At 36.2% G+C, this 22,606-nt stretch overlaps 2 protein-coding genes across 4 annotated transcripts in view; one reads left to right on the top strand and one right to left on the bottom strand.

Moving 5' to 3' along the window:
• AIMP1 (aminoacyl tRNA synthetase complex interacting multifunctional protein 1) overlaps positions 1–2,697 on the top strand; it is a 53,337-nt gene extending 50,640 nt beyond the window's left edge. For all 3 annotated transcript variants that reach the window (XM_054591652.1, XM_054591649.1, XM_054591651.1), the window contains exon 7: positions 2,446–2,697. In XM_054591652.1, the coding sequence (XP_054447627.1) occupies positions 2,446–2,612 (167 nt within the window). In that variant the 3' untranslated portion in view covers positions 2,613–2,697. The remainder of the gene's footprint in view (positions 1–2,445) is intronic.
• Positions 2,698–12,116: 9,419 nt separating this feature from the next.
• GIMD1 (GIMAP family P-loop NTPase domain containing 1) lies at positions 12,117–22,365 on the bottom strand. Its single transcript, XM_054591826.1, has 2 exons — positions 21,952–22,365; positions 12,117–12,377 (listed from the first exon to the last, which is right to left on the bottom strand). The coding sequence occupies exons 1-2, from the start codon at positions 22,342–22,344 to the stop codon at positions 12,117–12,119; spliced, it is 654 nt and encodes a 217-aa protein (XP_054447801.1). The 5' UTR covers positions 22,345–22,365.
• Between the last annotated feature and the right edge of the window lie 241 nt (positions 22,366–22,606).

Raw genomic sequence — 22,606 nt, 5'->3', positions numbered from 1 at the left:
TTGTCCAAGTCATTGTTTCATTTATTGATTTGTTAAAGTCTAGGAACTACATACAGAGAGTTACAGGTATTGATTCTTGTGTGCTGAAAGACAGTAGTTAAACTATGGAGGTTCCTCTTATTTCTAGTTTATTTTTAGTTCAAATCTTTATTCCTTGAAAATTATTATAGTTTTATATAAGAAATGTAAAACTTTCAGATCTTGGCTCCACACATGAACAAGTACTCGGTGACCTGGGAACCTTTTTGAGCCCCAGCTTTTTCATTTATAAGAAGGGTGGTAATGTTATTGTTTTTAATGAGAAGGGTTTTTGAATGGTATCTATTTCCTGTGTGTTTTGTGAGGTTTAACTTTTGAAACACTTGGCTACATGCCTACTTTTTTAAGTGCTTAGTTGTAATTTCTGTGCCTTCATTTCCTCATTTACAAATTGGGGATAATTAATCATTTTTTTATATAGTGTACTGAGAGAGTTAAATAAGTAAATATATGTAAAACAGTGCAGTGACTGTCACATAAGCACTATATGTGGTGTGTATCATGAATATTATTTTCTATACATTTCAGTATCTTACTAGATTGGAGAAGCTTAATAATATGCCACAGCACAGCTTTTTGTACTTGGGCCTTAATGTATGCATTCAGCAAAAATGTACTGCACAATTTATGTTCTTTATAAGAAGCTTTTGCCCAAATCTGGGGCACTCTCCCTCTTAAATTAATTCATTATCCATTAGGGAACATCTCTTTTTGGGAGGAATTCAGGCTTAGGACTCAGGTCTCCCTGAACAGTAGCTCACTTCTCCACGTGATTTGTGCACAAGGAAAGTAGGACTATACTCTTAGATTAGGAATGGTTTAGAAACAAAAAATAAAAATCTTTTAGATATTCTCTCTATTGCTACTTTTTCATATTTATTAATTAATAAAAATTAATTATTATGTCCAATCTAATGTTCTTAAAGGAGTAAGAGAAATCCTCACTTTTATAGTGTTTCAGTGTTAGTTTCATTGCATGTTCTTTTACTATAAATACATCATTCAATTAACTCTTTTGTCATCTCTGAAAACCTGCATATCAGAGGACAGTTTTGTATATTCCTGCCAGTTTTCTGAAGGGCTAAGAAAGAACAAAGCTACCATGAGTTTTATTATTCCTATGTATGTATGAGCAGAGAATAAACACTAGATAAAAAGATGTGATCAGAATAATAGACTTTAATTAGTTCCAGTAATGTTTAAAAGATTCTTTTTAAAGTAATTCCAAGAGATTTCAACTTGGGAGTCAGTTAAAAAACCATCCAGAAAGTTATATTTCTATCAGTATTGAATTATACTTCATTAATATTTTTATTACCTCCAGGACAGTTATTTTTCATTTGAAGCAAATGCTTAAGAGATACATTTTTTAATTGTCTCTGGATGCTATTCTTCATTCCAAATGTTATTGAATATCCCCAGGTATTAAAATGCTCTTATATTAAACTTTGCTTGCTACTTCCTTATCACTCATTAAATAGAGGGCTTGCTTGGTCTGTTGGTTGTTTTTAAGCCTAGACAGATATATTCTATAGTTCCTTTGTCTTTTATTGATTGTAAATTTTATAGTGAGTTACTATGAAGAGAGAGGATGGGGCATTATCCATATGTCAGAATCTTATTTCTTTCCTGGAGCATCATTTATTAGGAGGCAAGGTGCTATATACTAGTGGAACAACAGCTTTGGTGTCAAATCCTGACTTCACTTGTTGATTGTGTGACTTTGAACAACTTATCTTCTCTGAGCCCCAGTTTATGTATATTTAAGATAAAATCAATATTGTTATGTGAATTGCATGTAACAACATAGGCATAAGTTCCAGTTCCTAGAAAATGCTAACCCTTGTCTCTTTACTACCCTTTTCTGACACTTTCTCTCTCACCAAATGGAAATGGGGAGCAGATGAAACCCAATGTAGTTATATTTAGCCAGATAACTCCGATATTTAGGCCATTCTCTAGTATTTATAAGAAACCTTTAAGCACTGTAGCAGCAGTCTAGTCATTTTGTGTGATGAAACATACAGTGAAGCGTACATACACTGCTTCTGCACATGTAAAAATATAACATGAAATTCTAATTCCTTGCAATTTTTTTTAAAGAATACCTTATATTTTTATTTTAAACTTGTGGAATAAATTCATTGAGCTATATTACTTGTAAAAATATTTATTATTATAACAGTGGAAATAATCTTGAGTATTGGTAAGGAAATGACAAAATATATTTTACCAATCAAGACTATAAACTACCAACATCATGAAAATAAAGTAAATGTTAACAGTAAATGCTAAAATTCTGATCAGGTCTAAAGGTCAGAAAGTACTGCCAAGACAGTTCACTAAAAATGTCTATGGGTAATTTATTTAATATGTTAGCTATATAATTTTGTTTTTTCCCAACAGGAGAGCCTGATAAAGAGTTGAATCCTAAGAAGAAGATTTGGGAGCAGATCCAGCCTGATCTGTACACCAATGATGAGTGTGTGGCTACTTACAAAGGAGTTCCCTTTGAGGTGAAAGGGAAGGGAGTGTGTAGGGCTCAAACTATGGCCAACAGTGGAATAAAATAAAATTACAATGCTTCAGTTACTGAAATTAGAAAAACTTTAATAACAATAAAAAGAAATACATTGGTCACTTATGTCTAAAACATAACTGGCTCATTTTTGTGTTATTTCTCTTCTAGACTGGATTAGTCTTTTACCTTGTGTATATTATTTCAATTGATTAGAAAAACACTATATTTTTACCTATGATTTTTGATCCTTTATAATGTAGGGAGGAAATGTCCTCTGTTTTGTGATGACCTGTTTTTTAGCACGGATGTTAGCAAATTGTTTTCCCTTTATGCATTTTTAGATAACTTGAACTAGATTAACACTTTGTTTCTTATTTGTAGGCACATGATGCATGAAATTTCAAGACCTTAAGTTTTTAGTATATTGTGTATCTGTGTTATAAAGGTCCTCTCTTCAAAAATGACAAGTTAGAATTTGTGTTTTATCAACTGGTCATATTGTAATACTGAAAAATAAGAACTGTTGATTCTAGAGGGCCAAACATCATAAAAGCTAAGAGAAATACCATTTGTACATTATTCTATTCTTTGCCAAAGTAACCAGGACTTTTTAAAAAGAAATTTCCAACTATGTTTTGAATTTTTCGTTCCTTTTAGCAAAGTAGTTAGTAATAAATTTTGAATATGAAGTATAAAAACATTGCAAAGTGTTGCCAATGTAATTTCCAATAAATGGACCATAAAAGCAGCAATCTATTTTTTTAATCTAGCTGACTTTAAAGATTCCTTAGCTACCTAATAAAACGTTACTTAGAGCTTATTATCTTTAGAAGAGCATTTAAGATTGATACATTTTGCTTTTCCATGAACCATCATACTGTCAGTGTATTAAAAGAAGTGGCAGCCAAAACCCTATTATACATTAAGGTGTCAGATGCCTATTTTCACTCACGCAGTTATTCTAGGAACAATGAAAATTAACATTAGCATTATTAGCTTTAATTTTATCACATTTCTTGGCCCTGGCTGGTGTGGCTCAGTGGGTTGAGTGCTGGCCAGGGAAGCAAAAGGTCACCAGTTCAGTTCCCACTCAGGTTACATGTCTGGGTTGCAGGCCAGGTCTCCACAGGGGGCGCTCGAGAGGCAACCACACGTTGTTTCTCTCCTCTTTCTTCCTGCCTTTCCCCTTTGTCAAAACACAAATGTTGGAAATGTAGCAAAATAATAAATAAAATCTTTAAAATAAATTTCTTGAGATGATGACTGATGATTTGGGCTGTTGAAGAAATGCATCTGTTGGGGGTAGGAGTATAGCTGTTGTTTGAAAGAAAAGTCTCACAGTCAAAATTCTAGCACCGTAACTCTTTATGCCTCCAATAAGGAGAGGCAAAACAAAATTTTACAACAACCCTACAGGTTGAGTTAAAAAAGGTGTAAGTTCATTTATTTTAGGCCATGGAGTTCTGGTTGGCCAGGAAATGATACTATAATAGAATTGGATCATCTTTCTGGAAAACTGACTAATAACAGAGCATCATTAACATATGCTAATAACTAAACACAAATGAATTTCCAAGGTTATCTTGTTTTGAAGATCCATTATTCTTTGGGGAATGAAGAATGTGACAAAGTCTTTTGTGATCCTGTCTTTTCTAATTTTTCCCAATTATATCATTTCTTTAAATAATTTTAATGTAATTTAAAGGATAGTTTAACTACTTAGTTGAAATATTTATTCCAAATTCTTCAAGTTACAAAAAAGCATTACTCAGTCAAGTTTTCAGTTTAGCCCCATTCAGTCATTATTTTTTTATTTGTTCATTAATTAATTCCTTCATTCATTTTAATTCTCACTGGAGGATACATTTATTGATTTTGAGAGAGAGAGAGAAACTGATAGGTTGCTTCCTGTATGTGCCCAGTGACTAAGCCTACAACCCAAGTATATGCCCATACGAGGCATCTAACCGGCGACCTCTAGTGCATAGGATGATGCTCGGACCAAGCAAGCCACACTGGCCAGGGCCTGTCATTATTTTTTATGAAAACTTAATTCCATTCTATTTGTATTGCTGGGATGAGAGAGCTCTTACGGAATCAACAACAACAAAAAGGGCATTGGTGGTGAACTAGGTATAACTCTCCTAGCTTTGGAATGGTAGTCAGCTCTTTAAGGATTTTAAAAATAGGAGATAGTGTTAGGTCACCGACTAAACAGTTGGTGCCTCTAATTGCAAACTAAACCAGAGCAAAAATCTGACCTTATCCCAAGATAATTTTTCATCCAGGCTGACCCACTATCATATGTGAATATTGGGAGTACTAACTTTTCTTACATGTAGAAACTCCATGTATTCTTTTTGAGCTGAGTCATTTTCAGGACATGTTGATTTTAATATAAAAATTGGAAAATCTTTTTTTGCCTTTCTTCTGTTAAGAGCATTAAGTACTCTACAGTTATAAGAACTTTAAGTACCCACCAAACAGATAATTTGTTTTTGATTTTTAAAATCAATGTAAATTCCCACCCTGGCTGGTGTGGCTCCGTGGACTAAGTGCTAGCCTATGAACCAAAGGATTGCTGGTTAGATTCCCAGTCAGTGCACAGGCCTGGATTGGCCAGGTCCCCAGTAGGGACCGCACGAATGCAACCACACATTGATGTTTCTCTCCCTCTTTCTCCCTCCCTTCCCCTCTGTCTAAAAATAAATGAATAAAATTTTTAAAAATAAGTAAATAATAATGTAAATTCCCATTTAGATTACTTACAAAATATTCAAAGTAATTGATGGAAGTTTAATAGAAAGCATGTCATCAAATAGAAGGGATGGAGAGGGCCTCATCAAGCAACATTAATGAGTTTAACCAAGTCCTGATGTTTGGGTCTTAGCTCTTCAGGTCCAAAAATCTGCATTTGTAGATGATAAGGATTTATGAAGCCTAGTATTACTGGTTTTGAGGCCAGATTACCCAGTTTTGATTCCTAGTTCTATTAACTGCTTGTATGACCTTGTGCAATTGTTCAGCCTCTGTATATTTTAATTCCCTCATCTGTAGATGGATGTGATAACAGTACTTCGTAGAGTTGGGAAGATTGTGTGAGTTAGTACCCACAGAGTACTTAAAACAATGCCTGGAATATTATGATAGGGATGTTCCTTTCCAGAAACAAGTGTTTCTCAATATATTTCCTGAGAAGTTGAATTCTTGTTGAGAAGATTACTTGGTGTTTATAAATTGAACAGAATATCTTAAGGAATATTACATGCAGGCTGTAACCGTATCTTTCAACAGACCTGACGGTTCCTCTCCACCAGATGGGTTATCTCTTCCTTGCTGGAGATGTTCAGTACTGAAACTTTCTCTGCACTCCCACTGAAATCCATTTTTTAGATATTTAGATGCTGGCCAGCCGTATTCATTGATGTTCTTTCACTGGTTTAATATTATTGATAAAATTCTAAAATAGTTTTGCAATTTTTTAGCAAGCCAATATTTTTAACTTGTGTTAGTTTAACACAAATAGAAGCAATCATATTTTCAAGTTTTGGGTGGGTGGGGAAGCACCTCCCTATTGCTTGTAATGAGGGCATTAAAGGGGCAAAAGTATATCTCAATTTTCCAAGGAAAGAATATGTTCTACTTTTAAAAATGTAAAAATACCTGAAGTGCACAGTATTAATTATGTACTGCAGGGACATGGTGACACAAGCCCCGGTTCTGAGTGCTGTGCAGTGGCGTGAAGGCTAAGACTATTACTGTGAACAAAATAAAAGCTAGTGAGGCAAGTTAATGTAATTCCACTACCAATAATACTGCAAAGTGCTGTTTTGTGGAGAAAGCTTTGCCCTTCAAAATTTTAGTTAGATAACTATGCCCTTTTTTAAAAACGGGGATATATTACTATCTGTCATTAATTTTATTGTAGAATTATTATTAAGATATTTAATGCTTTATAGCTAACAAAGTACTTTCACAAAGCTTACCAATTTCTTAACTCCCTAGAGGTATATCAGCCATTTAACCCCAAAGAATCAACAGAAAAGTTAAATAAATGCTTGTGTTAAAATAGAACTTGCCAAAACCTAGCTTTTCCAATTCTTACTAATTCTGTGCTCTTTTCCATTACAGTATACTTTGGTCCATGTCAGTTAAATAGCACATGGTTTCTTCTATTTGAGAAGTTAAACTTTTGTTTAAACTGTAGGGAAAGATAGTGATTAAAAAACAAACAAACAAACAAAAAAACCAACCTAAGCTCTAATAATTGATGTAAGGAGATTAGGGTAGCTTCTTCAGTACAATTTAAGAGATTCTAAGAGAAACCATGAGATCATTAAACATTCCTTTGGAGTTGTTGCTCCAAAGAGAATCAATTTTTTTTTCTTTTTGCTGCTGATGTTCTGAGAAGAATTACTTGGCAAAACCAGCAGGTGCCTTTCTAAAGAGCCACATGCCTTGATTCTTTGAATTGTATACTGTTGTTGAGGGCCCTCTAATGACAGTTCACCCCAAACACCAACCTGTGAGGGAACTCACTAAGTTCCAGATAGGCAGGTAGGAAGGTGGGTGAGTGGGTGGATGAATGGATGAATGGATATGCAGGCAGCCGGACAGATAGATATTTTAACCAGGAACAGCTCTTTAGTTATACCCCATTTGCAGCCCTACTTGGATAATAACCCAGAAATTTGCAACAATAATGAAAAGAATGATGGTTGCTAATGGATAATAGGCTACTAGACAAAACTGGATCTTTGTGCACCAACTTGTTGGAGTGGAAAATAATGACTTACCCATTCTTGCTTATTGCACTTATTACAGTTACGGTTTTTCCTTTAGATAAGTCTTAGTAGAGATAATTCATAGGAGTATAACTCTCCCCCCCCCCAAAAAAAAAATGGGAGAAAGGACGCAAATAAAACAATGAAACATTGATTTGAAAGTAAGCCATCTGGAATTTCAGAGTGTCAATTAATAACTATATTGTATTATTTCACCCTTATATATTCTGTTGTTTTCTTTTTTCTTTCTCCCTTACTCCCATTTCCCTCCTAACACACTTCCCAATTCTCTGGATTTTGAGTAAAATATGTGTGTTTTATGTCATCATCATCATTCCTTATCTGGCAGGCCATTATGGTTAGCAACACCAGCAAAAACAAGCTCAGGGCTCAATAACTGCAAGAAAAAAATTACCCTTTTTAATGAAGGGCTAGCTATTCTTGCTTTTCCCATTGTTATATAATGCCTACAGAATTGTTCAAATAGCTATTATTAATGTCTACTTATTTCTGTTGTGGCATTTATGTGAGGATCCTTCATACCAAGACTGCTCTGACAAAGTTTACATTTATTTTCGTAAATAGCCTCATTAGAATATCATATATCCCAGTAGAGAAATGCTTGCAATATATGCATCCACTTAACTTTTCAGTCCTAAGATTACATATTTGGCTGATACTTGTTAATTTAAAACCCACTCAACTTTTTACACCTGGGGAATTTGGAAAGAATGGTGCATGAGTCATCCAGATCAACACACAATTTGATTTCTCTTTGAAAAAGATTAATGAAGAATGCAAACTAAAAGTCACTTTCAATAAGTTTAGCGGAAGAGAGATTTTTGTAGAAAAAACTTTTTTTTCATAACCTTCCATTTTCATACGAAAGGAAAACACTTTCTCCTAAAGTAACACATGTATTGAAAACAAGAACTTCAGATGTTTGTGAAAAGAGACGTTTTTAAAGTAAAGTTTGAGAATCTGGGAAATAATGCCACTATTAATATTAAATAACATTAGCCTTTTTAAAAGAATTTTCATATGCCTGAAAATCAATAGAACAATTTAAGCAAACTTTTTATTAAAATAAGGCAATGTATAGATAAACATACCTAAAATAAGAAAGCCTGAAACTGCTAATTGAGGTATCTAGAAGAATAGACCTGGTATGTATTAGGAGTGAACGAATAATAACCCAAAATGATACATAACGAGACTAACTCCAGCTGCACATAAATATCGTGTTCTATCTTCCAATTCTCTAAATGAAATGAAACACTTTTAAATACACATTTTTGTTTTTTTAATTTTTTCTTTAAATTTATTGGGATATTTGTTAATAAGAATATATGTTTTAAGAGTACATTTCTGTAATACACAATGTGTGTATTGCATTGTGTGCCCACTGCCCAAAGTCAAATATAAAATTTAGTAGAGATTTTTATCTTTCAGGTAAGAATAGCATACTGATTGGACATCTGGAGGGATGTGAGGAAAGATTGTAAATTATATCTAATAGCACGATAGCGAAAAGGTGAACTTTGACATTTATTTTACCTAGATCTAATCCTGGTCACATAGGTCTTTTGTTGCAAGTCGTAATTATCTCCAGCAATAGTGAGTATTCAATGGATACTCTGTCATCCTGAAAAAGCTGTACAACCCAGCTTCATGTAGAGCACAGCACAGATGTTCACTTCAATGGATCACCATTAGGATTCAACTATTCCATTATCAACTAACAAATTATTTCCCTACATCCACTGTGCTGATTATTATGAGGAGCTAGGATTGCCATTGCATAATGGTGCGTCGAAGAGCATGTCTTGAATTTAATGCCTTTTGGATGCTGTACTAGAATTCTACTATACTAGAATTCAGAGTATATTAGGAAAATATACTAATGAAAAAGATGGAGGGGAGGTGAAGAGAAAACGGTGATGAGGATTGGACCTTCTAATATTTGTATATTAAGTTAAAAGAATGATAAACTACCAAGTATGCTCAACATAAATGGTAAAAGAAGACTTAGAAGGGGCAATCTGTAAGTGGAAGTCTTGAATTATTTAGTTAATTATCTTTGCAAAATCTGGTAATATGGGGAAAGGAAAAGCATTTCAAAGACCTCCTTCCTAAGGAGGATGGGAAGGACAAAAGGATAAGAAGATGAGTGTTCTAGGGTCTTATTTTAATAGCTGAGGGGATGAGCAGTAGGGAATGAAAGGTCTTGGTTAAGGAAATAGTTGTTACTTTGTTATCAAAGAGTAGTCGAGAAATAGGTACTTGATTTTGAATTCAGGAGCAAGTGTATAATCCTTAATGGACATGAATTAAACTTTCAAATTATCAAGAAAAAAATTAATTAATTAATAGAAACTTTATCAGCCCTGACTGGTGTGGTTCAGTGGGTTGAGTGCTGGCCTGCAAACCAAAGGATCGCCAGTTTCCCAGTCAGGGCACATGCCTGGGTTGCGTGCCAGATCCCCAGTAGGGGGCGCATGAGAGGCAACTAAACATTGATGTTTCTCTCCCTCTCTAAAAATAAATAAAATCTTTTAAAAAAACTATCAAATCAAAACGAAGGAAAAGAAAAATACAAGAAGTGCAGTAATGTAAAATAAATAAAGATGGGGGAAAAGTCCTATATCTTTGCATAGGAGGATTTAATATCACAAAATGTAATTTATCATAAAAACACATTACAAAAGAATTTTTTAAATTAGAAGAGATCTGCAAATTTATATATGTGCGTGTGTGTGTGTGTGTGTGCGTGTGTGTGTGTGTGTGTGTATAAATGAATGCCTGTGAGTAGCCAGAAAATATTTTGAAAAAAGAAAAGGGAAACTTGTTCTTTTAGATATTAAGCAATGATATAAAGTCATTTTAATTAAATTATTCTGGCACTGACAACACCACAAATAAAATTTATAATGGAAAGGAATTAAGAATCCAGAATTGATCCAGAAATAAAGGAGATCTCTCTTGCGCGCTCTCTCTCTATATATATTTGTCTCAGTCTGTCTACCTTTATTTAGTAGGAAAAGGTTGAATTATTTAATAAATAGAGCGAATACAATTGGTTACACCTCTGAAAGAAAATGAAACTAAAATACTGCCTCATATCATGTACATAGAAATATATGACTAAGAAAATGCACCAATTTAATCTGGCAAAAGTTATTAAAACAAAGTGAAAGGATATGAAGTAGAATTGAGAAAAAAATGTGTCATGAAGGACAGATAGAGGGCTATTATCTACAATATAAAGCTCTTCCAATTTGCCAGGCGGGAAGTGTTTAAGAAAAAATATTCAATGGCACATGTTAAAGTTGGTAAGGCAGACCTAATGGTAATTTAGGTTCATAGAGATTTATAGGAACCACAATGGGATTTATGGTAGGGAGACAGGTTGGGCCCAACTCCGAATACAGCATGGGCAAGTGGGAATTTATAGCCAAGGAGCAGGGTGTGGATCTGTGGATGTACAACTATTAAGAAGAAGCAACAAGGGTTGGGGGGAGTCTGGCCAAACCGACCTGATAGAGTCTTTGCTGAAGCCAGGCTGGGATAATCAGACATCATCTGGAATAGAGGATGAGGAACCCGATCAGAAAAATGAATATACAAGATTCTGGTTGAACTGACTTCGCAGGATTCTTGTCAAAACTATATTTTACAAGACTCAGATGGCCTAAGAGAAGCGTAGGAGCATCTCTCAAGTTTTCGTCAAGCAAAGAATCTTTGTAAAAACTAAGCCTATAGGAAAATGACAAAAAAGATAAATGTGATAAGGCCATTCATGGAAGAGCAAATCTAAATGACCAACATTCTTATAAAAAAGTTGCTCCAATTCAGTAGTAATCTGGGAACTGTACATTAAGATATTTATCAAACTGTTAGGAATAGATGTTTTAAGATGAAAACACCAATTGATGACATGAATATAGGGAAAAGATAACTCAGATGTTGAAAATCAAGTTTGTTACATTTATGGAGTATGTTTGGCTTCTTGCTGACAGCATTATTGTGTTGCAGCCTCTCTAGGCTGGACAGGTCTGCTCGCGGCTCAGGTAGACGGAAGAAGATGTGTGGAGCCTTGGGGATGCTTGGCATGCCTTTGTTTGGGAGAGTCACAGAGGCACAAGCCTGGTCCAGGGAAATCACACAGGCCACAAAGCCTGTATCTGCGCCACACACAGGCCACGAGCCCGCGTCCAAGTACGGTTGCCCAACTCCCCGCCCCATCCAAAGCTCCTATCCCTTTTACACTAGCCCCAAACAAAGCAGGGTAATCAGGCCAGAAGGTGAAGTAACTATCATGAGCTGCGCATGCGATCCTACTCAAGGCTACAGGGCAGTTTATCGCACCTGAGGCCGTGAGACCGCGGGCAAAAGCCTGTGGGAACACTGCTTTCTCAGACTCCTCCAAGGCTGTGAGGAGCTGCTCCCTCCGGCTCCCCATGCATCTGGGTGAGGGAGCCAGACCGCCTCCACGTACCCTACAATTTGGGCAATTCATTGATACTGTCACATGCAGTTGTAGTTTGTTCATTCCCATTAGCATATAACATTTCATTGTGTGAAATACCACAATTTGCTTATCCATGTTACTGTTAATGAACATCTGGATCATTTCCATAGTGGTTATACAAGTATACACCCACTGGCAGGATATGGGAATTCTCATGGCCCACATCCATTCCAACAAAGACACTTTTGCAACCAGGTTTCTGACATTAAAACCTAATGCTTTTTTTCCTTTTATCTAAATTTTATTTAAAGGTAAGAACTTGGTAACAATTTTCTTTTATAAATTCCATGATTCTTTCTAAGACATTTGTTCTTTGTTCATTAAGTGAGTTTCCTTTTTTATACTGGAAAATATATCTGTGCTGAATAGAATTTAGTAGGGTTAGCAGTGTATCAGAGGCCTCCCGTAAGTATTCATCTTCACTGAACCCAGCTGCTTCTATTTTTTCTGCGTGGGTGAAAAGGATGGCAGTATAATTCTTCCAAGCATGTCCCAGAAGTTCCTGAAAGAGAGATGTTAAATGGCTATTTTCTTTGGACTATCTTTCTCAAAAAAAGACAAAGGAGTTATTATGGTCCAACATAGGGAGTCAACAGATCTGTATGGCATTATGTTTCTAAAAGCTGCTATATGTAATGGGAAGTAAAGATGGAGTCAAATATTGTAATCAAACGGAGATGTGTGGACTTTCTTAAAAAACGCTTTAGTCCTCCATTTTATTTTATGGTTATAACCTATGTATACATATCCTCGAAACTGCATATTATTAATTTTGCATATGATAAACAGTTGTCCCCTCTTATCTTTGGTTTCACTTTCTGCAGTTTCAGTTATCCACACTCAACCCTGGTCCAAAAAAACCTACTACCATTCACCTCGCTTCATCTCATCATGTAGGCGCTGTGTCATGTCACAGCATCACAAGAGAAAGCAAGTACAATACAGTAAGATATTTTGAGAGAGACCTCATTCACATTAACTTGTATTACAGTGAACTGTTCTAATTGTTCTGTTTTATTCTTAGTTATTGTTCATTTCCTACTATGCTCAATTTACAAGTTAAGCTTTATCATAGGTATGTGTGTATAGGGAAAAACAGTATGTATAGGGTTTGGTACTATGTGGTTTCAGGCATCCACTGGGGGTCTTGGAACTTATGCCCCGTGGATAATGGAAAACTACTCTATTTACATTTACAACACTCAGCAATTATTCATATTAGCCTGTCTACCAAAATGTGTTAGAACCATTAAATTCCTTAAAGTCAAAGTATCTTGGCCAAAAGAATTGTCATATTTTCTTGTAGGAATGTCATGTTATGATTGTAGCTAAAAGCATATTCTAAAGATTTATAAGTACATAATCTGGTTACATGTAATGGAAAATTTAAGATCGAAATACATTTGGTGATTTGGAACAACTACAAATATTACTGTGATTCTCATCCTCTCACTTCACATGCCTAGAATCAAACAGAATTTATCAGATGACTTCCTCTGATGTGGTTGAAAAATACTGAAGATGGGTGTTCCTTTGTTTAGTAATCTGTGGAAGCTGGTTATGTAATAAATTCTTGTTTGATTGGTGAAAATAAGCTGACATAAGCAGAAGTAACGGCATGTGGCAAATTATTCATGTAATATGAAAGGCATCTAGAAATAACCATTTAACATGAAATCATGACAATATGACAGTAAAATCTCATTCCCTTCATTCCAAACACTCCCATTACCAAACTATTTCCAAAGCTGCTATCATTTAAATTAGTAATAAAAATATAAAATGCTTAGGAATAAAACCAAGACCTCTAATAATCAGAAGAAAAAGGGGAGTTCAACTAATATTCAGTGCCAGTTATCATGCTAAGCACTTGACATCAGTATATCTTTTGAAGCTCAACATGCAACTTTGCAGGAGATAACTATTATTATCTCTTTTATGATACTGAGCAACTGGTTCATAGAGAATACAAACCATTAGAGAAGTATTAATACAAACTCTGGTTTTAAAAAATCTTGAACAAATTGAGAGACAATTTAGGAAACTATTTCCAATGTATGTAACAAATATAGAACTAGTATTTATAATATTAAAAGATTTTTAAAAAAAAGGAGAGACAGGGAGGGAGAATAAAATGAAGGAAGGAAAGAAGGAAAAAAGGAAAGGGAGAAAGGAAGAATCAGGACTTGTAAATTTAATAAGAAAATACAGGAATTATGGGACAGTATATTTAAGATTAGAAGCGTCTTGAGACCATGGTTGCCCATGATAACTCCTAATATGGCCCTGTTTATCAGAGCTATTTAGTTATACATCCTTCTCTAGAACTTGACTCTGAGCTCTTTGAAGGCAAGGTTTACATCTTTATATATAAATTAAAGCCTTTAGCACATTGTAAATGCTCAATTAATATATTTTGGATTAATGTGGACTTCGGACCTTCACCACCATCTCAAAAAGGATTTATTTGTTTGGTTGGTTGGTTTATTTATATCTACAGTTGAGGCTTAATCTTTGGTACACAAATTGTACTTCCCTGTAAAGCTTCTCTTTTGCCCTGTAGTTCATTATCATGGATTTGCCTGTAGTTTGCACTTTCTATTTTGTATTCAGAGGGACTCTCTGAAGGAATAGGTTCAAAGTTTTTTCTCTTATCTGTTGAAAATTTGTCTGTTTGCAACATGGAATAATTGTATATGTCTGGTGTAAAATGCCCTGCTTTCAAGAGAATGTGAATTGAAGTTTCAAGGTCAGTATGAGAGAACAGTTATTTTAACAGTAAGATTCTAAACTTTACAAAAGGATTTTTCAAAGAGATACTTTAAAAAGATAAATTATGTGTTTTTGAAAACATAAATTAACAAAACTTTAATTAACTCAACTTTTAAAGAACATATCTCTTGTGTAAATCTAAGTATATGTATAATGTCATCATCTCATTTTAGCTAATAATAACAACAAAATTAGCAGATGTCTTCATAGTTTGTCATATATTCAGTATACTACATCACATCTCTTATGGGAGAGAATTCAGAGTGGCAAAATAAATAAAAGTTGCTGTTATGGGTTCAATTGTGTCTTATGTGTTGAAGTTCTGACCTCCAGTACCTCAGAATATGACTTTATTTGGAAATAGGGTTGTTGCAGAAATAATTAGTTAAGCTAAGGTCATAGGGTGGGCCTCTAATCCATTATGATTGGTGTCTTTATAAACTAGAGATATCTGGGCAAAGACAGGGATACAGGGAGAACACTACGTGAACATAAAGATGGTCATCCATAAACCAAGGAGAGAATCATTGGACAGATCTTTAACTCACAGCCCTCAGAAAGAACTAACCCTGCTAACAGCTATTTCAAAATTCCACCCTCCAGAACTGAGAGACAATTTCTGTAGCTTAAGCCACTCAGTTGGTGGTGCTTACTATGGCAGCCCTAGCAAATTAGTACAAGTGGTTGAAAAACTTAATGAAATGCTAAATGTAGCAGCTCCAGGTTCTCGGAATAAAAATATTTCTGGGTCATTTACATGAGAACCGCTTTTGCTGCTCGCTAAAAATGAATCAGAATCTTTAGGGGTAGAACTGGAAAATGTGAACTTCTAAAAGCACTCCAGGTGATCTATTCCTTCCGCAAATATTTATTGAAGGTCTACTTTGTTCCAGAGGCACAAAGACACACAAGACAGATATATGTCCTGCTTCTAAGGAGTGGAGATTCTCTGAACTCAGGGCATGGGCTAGACAGGGGAAAAAATACTTACAATTTATTGTAATTTCAAGTGTTGTGATAGAAAATATATTGGTACTTTAGTGGCAGACATTTAGTCGAGTTTGGGGTGGGGATGGAAAGTGGGGGTAAAGGAAGCGGTCAGAAAAGTTCTGGCATGTGATGATGCCTTGGGCACAGGAATTAACGAGGGAGTTATTGGGCAGCAAGGACATGCCAAGTAAAGAGCGTGATTGAGCATTACTGGGAATTATATAGTAGCGTTGGGATTTTATTTCTCTACAACTATTGATCCCTCATCATTCTTGTCTCTGGAAGTTTCTCAACTTTAGAGCTCGGTGTGACATTCACCCAGTCTGTTGTAAATGTGTTTATATTGATTGTTATACTCTTGAAATGGGAAATACGGGCTAACAAATAGCGGCTGCCCTTAACCCCTTGATGCCACTCTGAGACCCACTTCTCAGTGTTGGTTGATGCATGGGCTATATTGGCCAGTAATTATTTTACAAGGTCACTATATTAAAAATCTGTGCAAAATAAACTGTTTAGCACAAGTGGCCCTTCCTTGAGTTATATATTATAACAGAGTTCTTCTCGTGTTAGTACTTATTACATTAAATGGTATAACTTTCATAGTATGTCTTTAGTTCCTGGTTTTCTGTATTGTAACAGTAACATGATCTCTGTCTGTCTCCAACATATACTTTAAAGCATACTACGAATCAGGAAAAATGAGTTAAAGTACCTAAGGAAAATAGATTGGTAAGCTCAATATCACTTCCGAGTCCACGTGTTTAGCCATTGGGAAGTTTTTACATGTAGATAATTATTTATGGAAAGATACTCATATCCTGAACTGTGAGAGAAATTGTACTTTTGAATTACTGCCAAGAATAGAAAAGAATGGTTGATTTAGCTTATAATCTTTAGATTGATTTTTGGCTGGAAAATAGAATATTTGAAAGCAGTGTCGCTTGGTGTATAGTCATCATGTCAGTGGCCAAACGCGCTCTCTATGGACCCAGAAAAAGAATAATCACAGTTGATTGATACCTCACATAAAAATCCAAGAGCAAGATAAGTTAATGTAAGTGATCTGGTGCTAATAACTTAAGTACAGTACTAAGCTAGGTGGAAAAATCACAATCAATCATGAATTCATTTGGTTTCAGAGTGCTAATGGGTATGAGTCCATCTAGTCCTTTTGGGACGGCTAGTTAGGATATAAACTTTGTTTTCCAGGAATTATACTCATTTTCCCAGGACCTCACCAGCCCTGCCCCATTTGTTTGTGGTTGATGAAATCATAGCATCTGGACTTTTTAGGGGGAAACTTTAAAAAAAGCCAACTATTACATCAACTGAGAAAAAAATTATCATAAAAAAGGAGGACAATAAGGACCATTCTTTATATGTTATGCTATTCCCTCACTCTCATCCCATTTAAAGCACTGCATTTTCCTTCTCAGAGAGCCAAAGCTGAACGATAAGACCTTGTTAGATCAGATTCAGAGAGTTTTCAGCTTTAGAGATCATTTGTCTAAATTGCCTTATTTTACAGATGATGATATTGAGGCTGCAATGCTAGTGGCTTGGCTAAAGCAACATAGCTGATTGTTGGCAGGTCTGGGTCAGTAACAGAGATCCCAGGCTGCCAGGCCCATATCCTTCCCACTAAACTGGGGTTTCTTAGTTTATCCTTGCTAAGCTGGTGAATTTTCTTCCCATGTTTTTTCTAAATTAATAAGGAAGTTCTTACAGTTACAAGTCAGGGCCATGAAAGTTTGATTTCACTCTTACTGTCTTTTGAAGCCTAGCATGATAATCCCAAAGATGGTTACAAATACTATGTCCTCATTTTAGGATAAGACAAATGTCCTCATTTTAGGATAAGACAAATTCCAACAATAAAATCATAATGAACATAGCCATTATGCGCCAGTGCCTGAGTTAATTTACTGTTGCGTAAATATGACATTAATCTTTAAGTGAGGCAGTAGACACTATCATCTTTCCAAATTTATCAACGAAGAGATTGACATTTAGATAAGTTCTTGCCTAAAGTTGGTTACATTTAGACAAGGTAAACAACTAAGTAGGAACTTGAACACAGGTATAACTTACTCCAGAACCCACTCTCTTAACCTCTAAAATATGTTGTCCATATCTGGTAGTTCACTTGAATGGTACCCATCACAACCTGAGTAGTGAGGATAACAATAAAAACAATAACAGTAATAGTAATTTTCTGTGAACATACTGTAAGTCAGGCACAATGCCAAGCACGTTATAATAGTTAAATATAACCTTCAGAACTCTTTAACATAGGTAAAATTATCTCCATCTTATAAGTGAGGAACAGAAGCCAAGAAAGTCTTAGTAACAATTATAGTCATATACCCAGACTTATAACAAGGCTTATTTTAACTGAATTCTATCAAACAACTAAGCTGATGATCTTTGTATTTTCACTCCTCACATTGGCCTTTTTGAGCCTTTTATATACATACATATCCACCTATAACATCAACAGTCAAGTTTACTCTAAATCAAAAATAAATGTTTAAAACCTGAGTGTTTACAGTAATAGTGCATGATACCATGATAGTGTAAAGAACATGGTTGTAGTCATTTCATGGATTCAATTCTTAGTGTTTGGCTGCATGCTAGCACTTTCCTTAAGGCGACTTTATTATATGTGCTCTGATCCATTATTTGTGGATTTGTTTAAATATTCAAATAACATTCAGATAATATTAAAATGAATCATTCTCTCCACAATTTTTGGGGGGATGACTCACGGACATCTCTACCATTTTACTGTAAATTATTAAAGGCCTAACATTAATAAAGAAAAAAGGATCATTCAGGGAAATAGTTCAGTTGTCACAGCTGGGAACCTATAAAGCATCTGTAAACTATTGGAGCACAAATTGAGATATTTAAAGAGACAACAGGGAGGTGCAGGAAAGAAGAGGTCACTCTCTGGCATGGGCCTCACAGACTCCTTCCATGGCAGGCATCCATGCCCCAGAAACGGGGAAAGGAAAAGGGTGAGGGCAGATGTTCTATCCCCATTTTGCATCAGCCCGGAAAAAGAAATCCAGGGCGTGTCTGCAACAAGAGGACCTTAACAACTCCTTGCTCCTTCCTAACAGCTGCTGGTCCTGCTGAATATTCAGACGTTCTGCAGCTGCTCCCAATCTGTGAGTACATCCAGATGGCTGCCACCAGGATGCGAGCGAGGCACCTTCCGGAAGGAGGTCATAAACAGCCAGCTTGTGTTTAGGCGACCTTCAACGGAAGATCACGGTGGAAGCCCAAAATAGGGCTGCAGGGCCTCTCAGGGCTCATAGGCCCCTCGGGATTACAAAGTCTTGGCCGCCGAGTTCTCCTGGGAGAGAACTTATTTATTCTCGAAAAAACTATTATGGATCTGAGTTTGGCCCTAGCCCATGTCCTTTCTGCCTTCAACTCCTGAATTGGACACCAACACGAGGAAGGCAGCCATAAGATGAGGCTGTATGCCAGACACCATTTAAAATGATCAGAGACATGTATGAAACAAATTTACTTCTATTAAAAAAATTAGGGGATTGCAATATTGTCCTATATTCTAAACTGGAAAAATCTATTTTCAAAATGCGCAGTATGTCTTTTAAATACCCTTTTTGGCTCAGCATAGGACCAGCATAGAGAAAAATTTGGAGACATATGGAGAGAGTCAGGTTAGTTTTGAGAAATATTTGTTTATGCATTTACTGAATTTACTGAATTATATCCACCTATAGCTTAAGCTAAATGCTTATTTAATAGTAGCTTTAAATGAACTTTAAAAACTGTTTAAAAATTACACTGATGGAAAGCTGCAGGTTTCCCCCTGCCACTTGATTTCTCACCAGAAATGTTGTTTTACATGCAGGATTTAGGAGAGGTTTATGGGCTTTCTTGGATTTCACATTGTTTCCTAATTGCAATCATCTTCTCTTTTTCTTTGCTTTTGTACAGCATGTCCTTGGTTTTTCAGGAGTTGAATGATGAGGATTTTTTTTTTATACTCGTCACCCTAATTTTTTCCACTAGTTTCTTGTGATTACACATATGGATTTTTTTTTATTTTTAGAAACATGTACAGTTACTGAAAAATAAAACGTATGTCTGCAATTGAAAACAATCTTCTGCCTTTACTAGTTAAAGGGAAAAGGTCTTTCTTTAAAGCAGTATACTATCCTAAGTGTAACAGATCCAATATCAGCATGATCAGAAATGGACCAAGTGTAGCGTTTATACAAATTTTTCCTGAATCAAATATATCTGCTCTCTATTCTCCATGTATTTTACTTATGGAGCTTCTAGTAGAGATATCTCTGAGCTTAGTGACTTTACAAAGCTACGTAGTAAAAATAGTCAAGTCCAGCAGTTAAATTTGGGAGGGCCCAGACTAGAGAATCAAGAAATTGAATGGAATGAAAGAAAAAGCTACTACCCTTTACGACAGCATGGATGGAACTGGAGAGCATTTTGCTAAGTGAAATAAGCCAGGGGGCGAAAGACAAATACCATATGATCTCACCTATAAGTGGAACCTAACCAACAAAACAAGCAAGGAAACTATAACCAGCAACATTGAAAGAAAAAAAGAAACCAACATAATCAAGAGGGAAGGGAAGGGCGGGAAAAGGGACAGGAAAGGTCAAGTCAAGGAACATGCATAAAGGACCCATGGACAAAGCCAAAGTGGGAAAGGATTGAGGGAGGGAGGCGGGGGAGGGGGTGGGGGAAAGTGGTGGTGGGAAGGTGGAGACAAATGTATTTGAATGATAAAAAAATTAAAAAATTTAAAAAAAAAGAAATTGAATAGAATGGAGCAGCTCAATGAGCAGGTCTCAGGAACTGGTGGTCCTATGTGGCTCTTGCTCGTAATACTTGCATACACACCATATGCAAGTATTACTCCCTCCAGCTCCGAGCTGTGTCCAGAGCCTCTCCCTTCTCCCCTCTCCCCAGCTCCTCTGCTAAACTGGCTGACTAAGCCTCCTACTTAGCAACTTACAACAAATGAACAAACAACAAGGATGGACCACAAGGCAAAGGTGGCACGTGTCATTTTTGTTCACCCTGAGGTCAGTGTGGTCTTCTCAAGGCTAGAATGGAGCAATTTCTGACTGACCCTACAGATTATGAGTCCAGCAAATCACCAGAAATTCCTGACTTTTCTTTCCCATAAATAAAGCATAGATCTCTCCTGAATGTTTATCATGATATATGTCAGTGGAGTCTCCTTTCCCCCTAGTCAGACATTATACTACTGAAGCACTTAATGCATTGTCTTATATTTGTTTATCTATTTTTCTTTTCCAAACTCTAAGCTTTTTGATGGCAAAGTTCATGTATTTTTCACCAATCATTAAGCTCTGTGCAGGTATTCAATGCGGTGTTCAGTGACTGAATGAGTGAATGAGTACCCATTTGTTGGTGTACTATAAGAGATTATCCTCTTGATGTTATATGGATGCAACTCAGTATTTTAGTTCGGTGGTTCTGAAACTTGATTCCTTTTAAGAAATATATGGAAAGTTTATGTATGTGCATATATGTAGGCTCTACTTTTGAGATTCTGTTTCAGTGAGCTTGGAGGAATCTGGACTTATAACAGGGAACCCAGTCGATTCTGATCCCAATAGATAGTCTAGGAGCCATAATTACAAACTTATTCAAGTTTATAGTTTTTACGGATTTGAGATTTAGTAAACCTCTAAAGCTTAATATCTCTTTTTTTTTCAATGACCCAGTTGTAAAATGACTGACTAAATTCTTCTAAAGAAAATTGTAAAAATACTGTGAAAAAGTCAAGTAATTTTTACTGAGTATCTTGATGTGACAAGCAGTTGTTTTAAATGACTTGTTTGTAACTTGCTTTAAATGACTTTAAACAGTGTTTACCCCCCCCCGCCCCTAAATTATAAGATAAAGTTTATTTAGGAAGTCACAGAGGTAGAAAAGGTGAACCAACTGGGTCTTGTGGGCTCAGGAAATGACTTACAGAGGCAAAAGAAGGGCCCTTGGAGCTTAGGAAAAAGAAAGGCAGAGAGAAGGTGCCTGGTGCCTGGGGTAAGAAGAGGGGGGAAAGGCATGGGCATGAGAGAGAGAGAGAGAGAGAGAGAGAGAGAGAGAGAGAGAGAGAACGCTTGCCCTTAAGAGAGAAGAGCATTGGGAAAGGTGTGGGCATGCTCAAGAGAGAGAAAAAAGTGCCTCTTTTAAAAAGTTTTTATAGTTCTTTTCTATTAGGATAATGTCCTTCAAATGGGACTGATGGCATTAGTGTAATTGTCTCTTTGCATTACCTGGATCATCTGGACTGGGGAAGATGGCCCCTGTTCGCAGAAAGGCATGTCTGCTCTCTGGACCAGCAGTGCAAGATGGAGACCCTCTTGCCCAAAGTGATGTTTCAGGGCCTCCTTAACCTCTTGTTTCACATGCTTCTTGCTCAGCTTGCTGTGAGGATAACCTGGAGTGTCTAACACCTGTACCTGCAGGGTTATCTCTTGGCCCCCTCGACGCATGAAGCCACGGAGGTGACAACTGCGGCCCAGAGTACAATCTTTGGTCACAGAACATGGAGCAAAGGCGCTGTGGAAGTCAGTGCTCCCCAGAAGAATGTTTCCAGCAGAACTTTTCCCACTCTGAGTCATGCCAAAGAGGGCCAAGTTGATGGTCATCTTGTTGGAGTCTGTCATGGCTGTGGATAAACAATAGCTCAGCAAAAGCAGGTAGACTTCTATGCTTACCCGCTGTAGAGCTTCTTACCTGGCCTGGAGCACTCCAGGTATCACCTTGAATTTGCTTTCCCCTCATTCATAGTAACTAGAGGGTGGAGGAGTGATTCACAAAACTGGACACACCCCAGTGAGGAGGGAAGATTGAAATATTAGTAGTTTGCAATGGGAGAGGAGAGGGAAGTCAAATACAGATAAGGAAGGGAGGGAGAAGCAAGAATCA

Source organism: Pteronotus mesoamericanus, unplaced genomic scaffold, assembly GCF_021234165.1.
Source record: "Pteronotus mesoamericanus isolate MK-2021 breed Mesoamerican mustached bat unplaced genomic scaffold, CSHL_Meso_final scaffold_232, whole genome shotgun sequence".
In the NCBI taxonomy this organism is placed as follows: Eukaryota; Metazoa; Chordata; class Mammalia; order Chiroptera; family Mormoopidae; genus Pteronotus; species Pteronotus mesoamericanus.
This window is presented reverse-complemented; position numbering and strand designations above follow the sequence as displayed.